This window comes from Cupressus sempervirens, chromosome 11, assembly GCF_028749045.1.
Source record: "Cupressus sempervirens isolate cs-2001-9-10 chromosome 11, ASM2874904v1, whole genome shotgun sequence".
Lineage (NCBI taxonomy): Eukaryota > Viridiplantae > Streptophyta > Pinopsida > Cupressales > Cupressaceae > Cupressus > Cupressus sempervirens.
The window spans coordinates 254,355,297-254,369,378 of NC_143128.1; the positions used below are offsets into that span (position 1 = coordinate 254,355,297).

At 33.8% G+C, this 14,082-nt stretch overlaps 1 protein-coding gene across 2 annotated transcripts in view; it reads right to left on the reverse strand.

The window, feature by feature from the left end:
* The window catches only part of LOC149529116 (CBBY-like protein), a 223,412-nt gene that overhangs the window by 180,863 nt on the left and 28,467 nt on the right, over nt 1-14,082 (reverse strand). For both annotated transcript variants that reach the window (XR_016358876.1, XM_089810563.1), the window contains exons 3-4: nt 13,888-13,951; nt 13,516-13,564 (exon numbers count right to left, since the gene is read on the reverse strand). Coding sequence is in view for 1 of the 2 variants with exons in the window: in XM_089810563.1 (XP_089666689.1) it covers nt 13,516-13,564; nt 13,888-13,951 (113 nt within the window). In the remaining variant the exon portion in view is untranslated. The remainder of the gene's footprint in view (nt 1-13,515; nt 13,565-13,887; nt 13,952-14,082) is intronic.

Genomic DNA, 14,082 nt, shown 5'->3' on the forward strand with positions numbered 1-14,082 from the left:
GGAAGTCGAAGAGCCATAGCTATGGGGTTAAAAGGAGAAGAGACTTTCTTTTAGGCATGCTTGATTTATGATTCAGTTTCAGTTCTCTCTTGCGAGAGTATTTGGAAAGTTTCAGCTTTCAGCTAGTATGAGGACGTAGCCCCTCGTGCTGGCAAACAGTGGACACAACCCATTGTCCAAAGAGACATCAGTTCGAGTGTTTCATATGCGCTTATAGTTTCTTATTCTAGTATTTCAATCTGACTATTAATCTATATTTAAGATTGGATTCATTAGTGTTGGTTATTGTATTGTTGTTGTATAATGCAATAACATATTTTAGGAAGTTAGAGAGTTTGTTGGTTTTATACTATTGGTTTGTAATGCATTGTTATATGCTCGAATCTTGAATGTTATTAAGGAAAGAACATGTTATTACCTTGTGGAGAATCTTCTGGTTTGTTGTTGTATCGTATTACATCTATTTATGTTTGAGTTTGAATACTATTTCCAAGAAGACGCTGGATGAATATTTGTTAGAGTTTCTACTGCTTTCGATTAATACAATTGCATATGTTTAGTCCTGAATACATTTTGTGTCAGAACAAGCAAATATCTGTTAGGGATATTTTAGTGGTATCAAAGCCGTGTACCCTGCTAGCCTGTGAAATCAAAAAAATGAAGTGTTCACAGTCCTGAAATATTTTATCTAGGTTAAAAGGATATTAATCTTTTGGACATCTAGACCTGGAAAAGCAAATCTGTGGTTTGTTCAAGATTGGTCGAGAATGACAGAGCTTTCATAGTATGTATTGGAGCAACTAGTGGTTGCAGAAGAAATGAACATTGTTATAGAACCAATGACAAAATTGTGTGCTGAATATTTGAACACCCTGAATGTTTTTCTATACTTGAAAATCATATTAGAACAATATTAAGTGTTTTTCTCTATTGTTGAAGGTTCGACTTCATTACTCAAAACTTTAAAAAGTTCAATATAATAATGAAGTTGGTAATACCAACTTTTTTGTGGCTCAAAACATGTCTTTTAAAAAATCAGATGATGGAAATCATGAAGAGAGGAATGTTGACAAAGATTTAGAGTTCAAACCAACTAGGCACACTAGCCCAAGCAAGTTCCAAAAAACTAAGCTTATGCAGACTTCATCTGATTACTCTAGGGAAAAGCGAGAATTTTACAATTACTCCAAGAGACAGTTAAATACAAGAAGTTGTTGCCAAGAAGTAATAATAATGTAAAGGAGATTAAAGGTGGTAGCCTAGAATTTGATGAATATAGATGGTGTAGTCCGAAACACAAAGACACAAAAAGAGATATGGAAAGGACTGAATACTTTGGACTGTGGGTGCCAAAATCAGCAGATATAAGAACAGAAATACTCAACATTTACAAAGAGTATCAAAAACTTCCTACCCGAATTCATAATGTTTTACCATTCAGTGATTACATGGATTTTTCATCTAGAGTGGCAAAATAAAATTGATGTGGTAAAAAGAAAGTATTTGGATGTGGTTCAGGATCTCCTTGCAAAAGACTAGCACAAAGGTGTGTATGAAGAATTTCCGATAGACCAAAATCATCAAATAGAGGATCTTGAAAAGGAAGATTAGTCAACTACCCTTGATTTGCAGTCGTCCCATGATTACGTAAAAGATGTTAATCAAGGTGCAAGTTTCTATGTTGGCAATTTGGAGGTTAGCTTTCACAAGCAAGTTGATGAGGTCAGTTGCACACGAGGTAATAGAAGATTGGAATCTTTCCATGATGAACTATATATTTCTGATGCCCATTCAGAGGAACAATCCAAGATGATATTGTAAGACGATAAACCGTCTCAATATAACAATAATGAAATGCATACCTTTAGGAATCAGCTAAAGGTTAGTAATGACATGGTTGTGGCATTGTCGGTACGTAATGACAGCACTCACAAGATGGTTGAGGATCTCTACAGGAAGGTTAAAAAGGGAGTGGAAGAAGATTGGCTTATTTCTGATTTGCAAGTGATCAAAACACCTATTGAAACTATGAAATTAGACTATTTGTATTTGCTTTCTGACAGGGATAACATTCTTAAAGTTGATGAAATACATGTTGATCAGCCGAATAAAGAAAGGTATGAGATTACGGAGCTCAATAGAGAGCTTAAGGATACTCATGAGGCATTAGATGATGCTTGGATTTCCCTTCAGGAAGTAGAAAATCAGATCAAGGTCACGAATCACTCTCAGGAACATGAGGGTAAGGTGAGGCAACAATTTTTCAAAGAAGTCATTATTGAGCTTGATAGCATTCAGCAAACTTATGACTTGGAGATTTGTCCTAAAAGACCAAGCACCAAAGTTTCAGATCACATTCAGTTTATCAATAACCCCGTATTTGAAGTAGATGCTGATTGGATTTTTGATAATCGCCTTTTTGAGATAAATGAGGACTCTCCTTTTGATTATCATGAAGAAGATGATTCTGATTTCAAGATATGGAATACTAGTGCGATTCCTAGCAATGATTATGGATCACAGGATGGAAGTGGTGAATTGACTACAGTTGTTCATCATTGGATCAGTCCTAGTAGGGTTCCCGATTTCACACCATACAGGAGTTGGTTGGATTGCATACAACAACTTTTGGATAGATTTTGGTGTAGTATTGATGGGAGTTATGTTTCAATCTCAAGGACCGGGTTTTCAGCATCATTCTTATTCATATAGTACCTATGTACCTGGAGGTTCTCCAGTTTGATGACGACAGTATGCTTTTTGATGCACCCAGGGTGTTACTTTCACTCTTTGAGTGGCTTGTTTATTTCACAATATATTTGGTCGAGTTGTCACCATCTACTGGGTCATGCATAGTTCATTGATACATTTCTACTTTGTAATATCGGTCGGTTATGACAACAGGGTTTGGGATTTGGGTGTTGACAGTATGCATTTATGGCTTATTGAGGAGTTGGTTATAGTTCTCCTCAATTTGAGACTAGGTGCGAGGATAGTCAAAGTTGTACAGTCTACAGGTATAGTGAAATCTTATCAATTTATATGGGATCCGGGAATCCGGTTGATGGATGGATTGCAGAGTGACACCTTGCTTCGCAGTGTGGCCAAAATTGTTTTCAGATTGGGCTTTAGGGCTGGCTGCAGATTCATATGGGATCCTAGTATTGATTGCTTGAGGACAAGCAATTTTGAGGAGGGTAGATTTGTAATGTCCCCTTTTCTGGGACGTTAGAAATGTTAAAAGCGTACAATATATAATATTAAAATTGACTAGAGAGCGTGAACTCAAAATATAAAAGGTCAATTTAATATTATAAAGTGGGCAAAAGCGACAAGGGAGATAAGACGAAAAGCCAGGAGGGAAGTCAAAGAGTCACAACTGTGGAGTTAAAAGGAGAAGAGACTCTTTCTTTTAGGCATGCTTGATTTATGATTCAGTTTCAGTTCTCTCTTGCGAGAGTATTTGGAAAGTTTCAGCTTTTAGCTAGTATGAGGACATGGCCCCTCGTGCCGGCAGACAGTGGATGCAAACCCATTATCTAGGGAGACATTAGTTTAGGTGTTTCATATGCGCTTACAAGTTCTTATTCTAGTATTCCAATCTGACTATTAATATGTATTTAAGATTGGATTCGTTAGTGTTGGTTATTGTATTGCTGTTGTATAATGCAATAACATATTTTAAGGAGTTAAAGAGTTTGTTGATTTTTATATTACTGGTTTGTAATGCATTGTTATATGCTCGAATCTTGAATGTTATTAAGAAAAGAACAGGTTATTACCTTGTGAAGCATCTCCTAGTTTGTTGTTGTATCGTATTACATCTATTTATGTTTGAGTTTGAATACTATTTCCAAGAAGAAGCTAGATAAATATTTGTTGGAGTTTCTATTGCTTTCGATTAATACAGCTGCATACGTTTGGTCTTGAATACATTTTGGGTCAGAACGAGCAAATATCTATTAGGGATATTTCAACGTCTCTTTCATTTCTCATAAAATATAGGAAAGAGATATCCTAAAAGATAGAAGTAAAGTTTAGGATAAGGAAAATACCCCACACTCGTCCATTGAGAACTCTGTGCCTAGATCAAATTCACGGGAAGAGAATATTTAGAATGCACCAGTCTAGTACTGGTTACCTGACAAACACTATTGGACATTTGAACAACAAAAATTCATTATTTATTATTCTGAATAGAGACTATATGAAACAGTGGACTAACTTAAAGTATATAACCATTGTTTGGTTATTGGGGAGCAAGGCACAATGGGACGACAAATTCATAAGAGGATAATGTACCAGCATACTCACGTGAATAACAATAATCCACTATAAGGAAGGATAGAGGAAGTTTTTCAATTCTAATGACAAAGGTATATATATATATATATTTAGAAACTTAGAAGAAAAATAAATAGCAAGAAGCAAATCAAGGCATGGATAAACTGATTTCCACACCATCAATCCACCGTAAGCAATAGGGATTCTGGAATTATATAGCAGCAAATCAGTCATACATACTACATACAAAAGCATCTCCTAGCATTCAGATAGAAGTCTATTCAATTACAATCGATAGAGTTCAACCATTAAAATTTTGAAATCCACAAGATAAACTATATTAAGGATTAGAGGATATTATATATCTGTAAATAAAAAACCAGAATTACCATCATGTGAATCTCTAGAGGAATCTAGTGATTTATCTGAGGTATACATCTGAGGTGGGTATATGTGAGCATTGATAGAAGATCATACAATGGACATCACAGAAAAGGTTCCCTTCCTAACTGGCAAATAGATAGCTATAGATTCAGAACCTTGCAAATATTATGACAAAATTATTTTCAATCATATCTATCGGGAAGGTAATAAGCAAGCGGATGAGTTAGCTAATATGGGGATTAACGTTTTTCTAGCATCGAATGTTTAATTATTGCCTCATCTTCCTTATTAATTATTAGTTACAAGGCTCGAAAAAGATGGTAAATACAAGTTTTCTTTTAAGTAGGAAGAGAGAGATGATTAGTTTTTGCACTCTTCCCCTCACTGTATCATGATTACATTCACAAGCTCTAAATCTTTGCAAAGTTGGAAATCTGCGGTCATAAGGGAGGTTTTTATTACTCCCTTTAAGGAATTGGTAGAAGCCTCCCCTCTTTCAAGTTTCTTGCCTTTCTCACTCTCTGTTTGATCGGATTTTGAGATGTTTCAGTCTGATTGGTATGTAGAAGTATTTTAACAAGGTATATTGTGATGTTATAAATCAGGTCTAGGTGTGTTGATGTTTATTCAATTTGAAGTCTTGCTTTTCTATTCAAATGCTCCTTTAAGACTTTATGGGTTTTTGCTCCTCAATCTCTGATTGATGGCCTTCTGCAGTTTCTTGTTTTTATCTTTTTAATAGTATCTTTTGTTGAGAATATTAGCCTCATAGTGAATTGAAGCAAATACAATGAGTAATATATGTTTTTTATATTGAAAAAGCATAACCACAACAAAGAGATATATCAGTATGAAACAACCACAGAATATAAGACCAGCCCTCACCAAGATACAAAAAGGAGGGAGATGCCTTAAACATCTAGGGGCTTAGCCTATAAAGTACTGCACAATTCTTACATGAGCACTTCATACAGCTTTACATTCAAAAGACCATCGTAATCAAAAAGAAGCAGAACCTAAGATCTCTAATAGCCATGACCCAGCTGCAAAGGATTATCAACAGGGGTTGTTGCTAAGGCAACAAATGTGTTTGCCCCTCTTTCACTCATGCTCTTTGTGTAATGATGTCTGTATTCAGTATTTTTTCCATCAGAATCCAAATAACAATTTTCCATAAGACTACTAAGCTCATCAACCTCTGATTGTGTAAGAAAACTTTGAAACTTCTCAATATACTATGCGGCCTTAACTTCATCTTTACATATTTGCAAAACTCCATCTTGCATCAGCTTCATGAATCTGGAATTTGGGATCTCCAAGCAAAAGGATACCTCAAACATTATGTAGAAATGTATGAGTTTAAGATTAAGCTCAATACGGCACCTTCTGACATTTTGAAATATATCCTTGTTCCTTTCCTTCCAAAGAAACCACAGTATTTCAACAATAAGAGCAAACCAAAATCTGTTAAAAAACAAGTTAAAAGATTTAACATAACCAGCCAAGATTTCATACCATGAAAAGCCAATACTACTCTTCCAATCAATTTGAGACCCAAAGAAAATGGCCCAAATTTTCTTGGCATATATACACTCAAAGAAAACATGCTCAAAACTCCTAGGCTTATTACACAACCTGCAAATCACAGGCTCAACATTAATGGAAGACAAAATTGATCCGATAGCAAGCTTTTTAATCAATAACAACCATCTAAAATGAATAACTTTGGGTTTGCAAGGACCCTTCCAAAAATAATCAAAGAAAAATTGCCAGTTTGAGAAAGGACACTCAAGACCCCAACATTTAGCTATACGCAAGAATACAAAGTGATCACTTTTAAACATTGCATAAATCTGCTTGGTAGAAGTATTATCAATAACAGTACAATCCTTCCATTTTGTATTTCTAATAAAAGTATCACTATTCATGATTTTCCCAACTTTCTCCTTACTGATCACTTTGGACAGAAGAGTATATGTCTTCTTTTGAGATTTAGGGATACCATACTTGTTGGAGATCTCATCCCATGACCCTAGCTTATTATTAACCAATAAATCACTAATCAGAGAAATACCTTTATCATTCCATTTTTTTGTAGAACAGCTTTGAGTAAGAGCAAGAGGTTTATTATTCAAATACAATCCCCACCAAATTGATCTGTCAGCAACAATATATTTAGGAGGACCCCCAGTGGCATTCCTGCAGGAAATGAACTCCCTCACTTGTGACCAGGCAGACCAAAGAGAATTGAACACTTTAGACCTGAAAATCTTCATCTTAAAGTCCCCCATAATAATATCCCAAAACGGAATGTTAGCCCACTGTTTACCTTTTTTAATTACTGGCAGTTCAATATTGTTTCTCACAAGAATCTTCCATGGCTCATTCCCACAAAAAAGCTTTATATATCCATTTAGCCGCAAAAGCAGTCCCCTGGACTCTAATATCTTTTAGCCCCAAGCCCCCAAACTGTTTAGGAAGGCAGCACCACTCCCATTTAACACAATGTCTTCTTTTGGATCCCATACCATCCGACCACAATAAGTCTCTAAGAATTTTTTCAAGCATACCAAATTGAGACTTAGCAAACAGCCAAGTCAAAGCAGAGTATAGATGAGTAATATATGTTGATAAAATCAAGCTTGATATATATATATATATATATCAACATATGTCAAATTACATATTAATCATAAGTTGAAATTATGATTAAATCGATGTTAAATAATCAAATTCATATCAGTATCAGCCATCATCCTTGTCGGCATTGCCCACGTGGGCTTGCTTCCCACCATACTTAATACCAATCGAATGACTGATGGAAATCATCAATATAAGGCATGTAATACAGTCTTCAATGTATCTGCAGTCTGCTGTTCATTCCTCATAAATCAGTAAGGTTGTGCATATATGTGTGTATGTGTGTATTATTCATATTCATTCAGTATGATTCTATGATATATATTCAATCATCTGAAGCTGATCTAATTCAATAGAAGTTTAATATTACTATTGTTAGTATCATTGAATAGAAAGGAAAGAAATTATCTAAGTTCAAGAACGAAGTTGAGAAAACATTTAAATTAGAAGAGTATTTCAATCAATAATAATTACTTTCTATCTCTACCAAATCAATCTTATAATTTCACATGGTATCAGAGCCAATTTGCTAGAGAGATTGCAAAACTAAATTCTTAAAACATCATGGCAAACAATGTTAGAGTCAAGGATAGGCTTGAAGGAGCAACAAATTTCTTCTCATGGAAAATTTGAATTACAACAATCCTCAAAAAATTGGAATTAGAATCATTCATTGAATCAAATATTTCAATACCTGAAGATGAGGCAGAAAAAGCCACTTTGAAAAGGCGAAATAATAAAGCCAAGAAAATCATTATTGATTTAGTAAAAGATCATATTCTTCCCTCCATATCAAATCTCAAGAAAGCATTCAAAGTATTCAAAACAATCAAAGATATATTTCAGATCAACAACTCGCATAGACTACTTACATTAAAAAATCAACTTATGAATATAAAAATGAATAAAGGAGAGTCAATCTCATCCTACTTTGGAAGAATTTTTGAAATAAAGAATCAACTATCCTCTATAGGAAACAAAGTAGAAGATCAAGAATTATCAATAATAGCACTTCGAGAACAACATATATATTGGGAAGCATTTATCCAAGTCATAAGTAGACCTTCAATACCAACTTCTGATCAACTTAAAAATGACTGCACCTCAGAAGAATCAAGATTAATTTGTAGAGGGGTCATTTCAAATCAGGAGGGATAAAATCAAGCTCTCTTCTTAGTCTCTAATAACATAGGGAAGAAGAGAAAATTTAAACATAAAGGAAAGAAAAATTATCAACGAAAAGGAAACAATAGAAAAGATTTCTCCAAAGTTCAATGTTATAAGTGCGAGAAATTTGGACATACCTTCAGACTTTGTCCAAAAAGGGAAAAAATTCTAGCCTCATTAGCCAAAACAAAAGGAGAGGAAAATCTATTATTCTACTCAGCACTATCAAGTGAGATGAAATCCAACGAAAATGTGTGGATAATAGACAGTAGTGCATCCCGTCATATAACAGGATTTAGAGATAAGTTCGAAAGTTTTGGAAATTATCTCACTAAAGGAGTCACCATTGGAGATAACTCCACCTGTCCAGTAAAAGGAATTGAGACCTATTCTATACAACTAAGAACTGGGGTTACTCTAAAATTGAAAGATGTTCTTTTTGTACATGGCATAAAAAGGAATCTAGTATCCATCTCTGGACTTGCTGATGAAGGGTATCAAGTCACTTTTAATGAAGACAAAGTTTTGTACTGGCCTAAAAACACTAACCTCAAGAATGCTATCACCATAGGAACTAGAGATGGAACCCTATATAAATTGTGTAACATTCAAAAGCAAGCCCTAAATCATGAAGTAATAAAACCTAATAAAATATGGCATAGAAGGCTTGGACATATTAGATGCAGTACACTACCAAATATAGAAAAAATCACTACTGGAACACCTAACTTAAATTCAAACCATATAGGCATTTGTGACGGATATGCTCTAGGAAAGAATGTAAAAAGACCTTTTCCTCCTAGCAAACACAAGCCTAAATCAATTCTGGAACTAGTCCACACTATTTTATGTGGACCTATGCCAACACTTTCTCTAGGAGGATTTTCATACTACATAATCTTTATTGATGATTTTTCTAGGAAAACCTCGATCTTTTTTCTAAAAGTCAAAGAATCAAATGAGGTTCTATTGAAATTTAAAGAGTTCAAAGCAATTATGGAAAATCAAGCATCAAAAAGAATAAAAACTCTAAGATCAGACAATGGGGGTGAACATACCTTTGAAAATTTCAAAGAATTTTGCACCCCTGTTGGGATTAAGAGGAAGTATATTGTACCTTATAATCCTCAACAGAATGGGCTGGTAGAAAGAAAAACAGAACCGTTGTTAAAGTAGCAAAAGCCATGCTTCATGATCAAAATTTACACTTCTCATTCTGAGCGGAGGCCACTAATACTACTGTGTATATTCAAAATAGAGGCCCACACTCAATCCTAGAAAATATAACTCCTGAAGAAGCTTTTACAAGAATTAAACCTGACCTAAGTCATCTCAGAATATTTGGTGGCCCCATTTACATTCACATACCTAAAGAAAAGAGAACCAAGTTAGAACCATCCAAGAAGAAAGGAATATGTGTTGGGTACAATGAAAACTCCAAAGAGTATAGAGTCTATGTACCTGGGCAAAGATCAATTGAAATCAACAGAGATGTCAAATTTGAAGAAAACACTGCTTTAGAACTATCCACTAGTACAAAAGATGAGCCCATCACAAAATTAGATGAAAATCAAAGGGAGAAGATGTCACAAGGGAATGAACTATTCCTGGACACAGAAAATAGAGACATCTCTAATATCAAGAAAAGGCCATTATGGGCAAGAAAAATGATTGAAGAAAATAATGTTGACCCAGATGAAATCTCCAGGGAGAGCAAGAAAACCATAAATAGATCTTGTTACACTGCACTAGTAACTAAGCTTACAAAATCTGAATGATCAACTGTTGAAGAAGCCCTATCTTGTCAAGTATGGAAAGATGCTATGGTCGAAGAATATCAATCCATATTACAAAACAATGTTTGGGATATTATACCGAGGCCAAAAGACAAATCAGTTGTTTCATCAAAGTGTAATACAAAATCAAGTATGCTTCAGATGGTAGTATTGAAAAACATAAAGCAAGATTTGTTGCTCAAGGTTTCTCTCAAAAAGAAGGTATTGATTATAAGGAAAAATTTGCTCCAGTTTCTCAATACACTTCAGTAAGGACAATTATTCCAATTGCAGCATCCAAAGGATGGAAGATACATCAAATGGATGTCAAGACCACATTTCTGAATGGTGTCATTAATGAAGAATTATATATCGAACAACCTAAAGGTTTTTTTATAAAAGATAAGAACCTGTATACATGTAAACTAAAGAAAGCTCTTTATGGCCTCAAACAAGCACTACAAGCTTGGTATGAAAGGACAGATAGCTACCTCTCCAAACTAGGATACTCCAAAAATGAAGCTAGTCCTAACATATATTTCCAAATATCTAATGATGACATGTTAATACTTGTTTTATATGTTGATGACTTATTAATAACAAGTGAAGATCCTTTAATTGAAAGATGCAAACAAGATCTTATAGCTGAATTTGAAATTAAGGATCTAGGCCTTCTACACTACTTTTTGGATCTAGAAGTATGTCAAAAGAAAGACCATATTCTTCTAAATCAAGGAAAGTACACACATGACATATTAACTAAATTTGGGATGATGGACCGTAAACCTCTAGCAACTCTGATGGAAACAAATCTACACAAGCTAAAAGAAGTTGTGAATTCATAATCTATTGATCCCACTCTCTACACACTGATCATTGGATCACTTATGTATTTAGTAAACACTATGCCTGATATTTGCTATGCCACCAATGTTTTAAGTCATTTCATGTGTGAACTAGAGAAGATTCATTTGATGGCTGCTAAACATACCTTGAGATATCTACGTGGTACTATTGGTCTTGGCTTGAAGTACAAAAATGTTGAGATTAAACTTGAAGGATATACTAATTCTAATTGGGTTAGTTGTTCTATAAATCGCAAGAGTACTACAGGGTGTTGCTTCAGTCTTGGGTTAGCAATTATATCTTGGTTTAGCAGAAAACAACCAACAATTGCCTTGAGTTCCACCGAAGTTGAATATATGGCAGCCTCCATGGGAGCTTGTGAAGCAGTATAGTTAAGAAAGCTATCATTTAGACTTTTGGGAAAGTAACTAAGTCCCACAGTGATTCATTGTGATAACCAGAGCTGCATCAAACTTTATGCTAATCATATTTCCCACAATCGATCAAAGCACATCGAGACTCCATACCATTACATAAGAGACATGGTTGACAGAAATGTCATCAAACTAATTTATATCAGCTTTAATGAGCAAAATGCTGACATTTTCACCAAGCCTCTTACAAGGTTGAAAATAGAGTACTTCAGAGGTAAACTTGGTATGACAAATTTGTAAATACATTTGTAAGTTAATATATTCATGAATAATCGAAAATTAGACAATTTGCAAACTTGTGTTATGAAAGGTGACGATCTTTCATATGTGTGAGGTCACTATTGTAGGGTGATGACCTTATCGATAGTTGATCTATCTCCTAACACCAAAATTTGTTGGAGGAAGTGTTATCATGGTTCTTCGGGCCGGACTTTGTTGGACACCATGAAAATCAATTTGTTATGGTTCTTTGGGCCGAATCTTGCCAAACACCACAACTTAATAGACCACACTTAAGGTGGTGTTTAATCTCGTATTATATCTATTTCAATTCCCTCCTTGCTAAAGAGGGAGTGTTGAGAATATTAGCCTCATAGTGAATTGAAGCAAATATGATGAGTAATATATGTTGATAAAATCAAGCTTGATATATATATATATATATATATATATGTGTTAATAGAAAGAAAAATATGTGAAAGCTTGAAATATATATATATATATTATAATCAACATATGTCAAATTACATATTAATCATAAGTTGAAGTTATGATCAAGTCGATTGTTAAAGAATCAAATTCATATAAGTATTGGCCATCATCCTTGTCGGCAATGCCAACATAGGGTCATGGCCCTACGTGGCATAAGCCATGTAGGGTCATGCCCCTACATGGGCTTGCTTCCCACCATACTTAATGCCGACCGAATGACTGATGGAAATCATCAATATAAGGCATGTAATACACAGTCTTCGATATATCTGCAGTCTGTCGTTTGCTACTCATAAATCAGTAAGGTTGTGCATATATATATATATATATATATATATATATATATATATATATATATATATATATATATATATATATATATATATATATATATATATATATATATATATATATATATATATATATATATTCATTCAGTACGATTATGTGATATATATATTCAATCATCTGAAGTTGATGTGATTGAAGAGAAGTTTAATATTTACTATTGTTAGTATCATTAAATAGAAAGGAAAGAAATTATCAAAGTTCAAGAATGAAGTTGAGAAAACATTTAAATCAGAACAGTATTTCAATTAATCATAATTAGTTTCTATCTCCGCCAAATCGATCTTATAATTTCACATATTTATTTAAGTTTTCTAACATCTAACAAAGAAATATGGAGTTGTCTATTTTGGTTAGTGTTTCTGTGACATTTCAGGTAATTTAAGACACAAGAGTGGATATCTTTAGAGATAACCATTGGATGTAGAATAAAGGATATATTTTAAAATTTGGGCTAAAATGAGGGACCATCACCCAATTTTGTCCTTTCACTTACAAGTTGGGTTGTACTCTTTTTATATTTAAATATGACCTCGGCCTTTTGCTTATCAAAAAAAAAACTCCACGCTGGTATTTAAATGTCTTGAGAGAAATTCCAGAGGGTTTACAAAAAAGGGCCAACATGCCAACATCTACGGTCAAAAAATAAAAAAGGGCCCCCTTACTAATTAATTAAATGTCCATTTTATAATATGATTTAAATTCTGGGACCATTAATTATTTAAAATACTTTATTAAAATTGAGGACATTACACAGTAAGGATAAGATCAATACTAAGAAAAGAAGATGACAACTAAAAGAATAAAGAAAATTCCTAAAGTCTATCCTAACAGCTTAATTGAGCATTATAACTAAATATTACAATATTATTTTTAATAAATGAAACAAGGAGAGTACAGAGAATGGAATACAGAGAAAGACATACCCTCTCAAAAAACATAAATAGCATCCTTTTATCATCTCCACCTGCTTTCCTGCAAAAATTCATAGTAAACTGCAATTTGACATCACTTTGCAACCTGGTACTACCTCAAATGGGTTCCACATTCCTAATTTTTTTAGAAATATGCCAAACAGTATAAAGACAATTAAAAACAGAAATTGATTCCTATCTTAAAAAATAAATGAAACAAACCCTTTAAAATGGTTGAATGCATTGGATTTGACTTTCACATACAATAGACTGCTTAATATAACCAAGATTTAAAATTAATAAGCATACTTGAAATCAAATCATCCTGGCAAACCGAATTCAATAGATATTTAATAATATCCAAGAGCAATTCAGAAGCCAGACCTTAGTAGGTTCATATAAACTGGACGTGTCCAACTTGCATAGTTCAATCCTAGTTTCTGGAAAGCTGCCATTCACAGAGCCACAAGCGTAATGGTCTTAGCACATGGCCTCTGATACACAATCAACTTACTCATTCATAGAATTTTAATCCATTTAATCTTCTGATGCGAAGAAAGACATGTTTCTGTTCTTTTC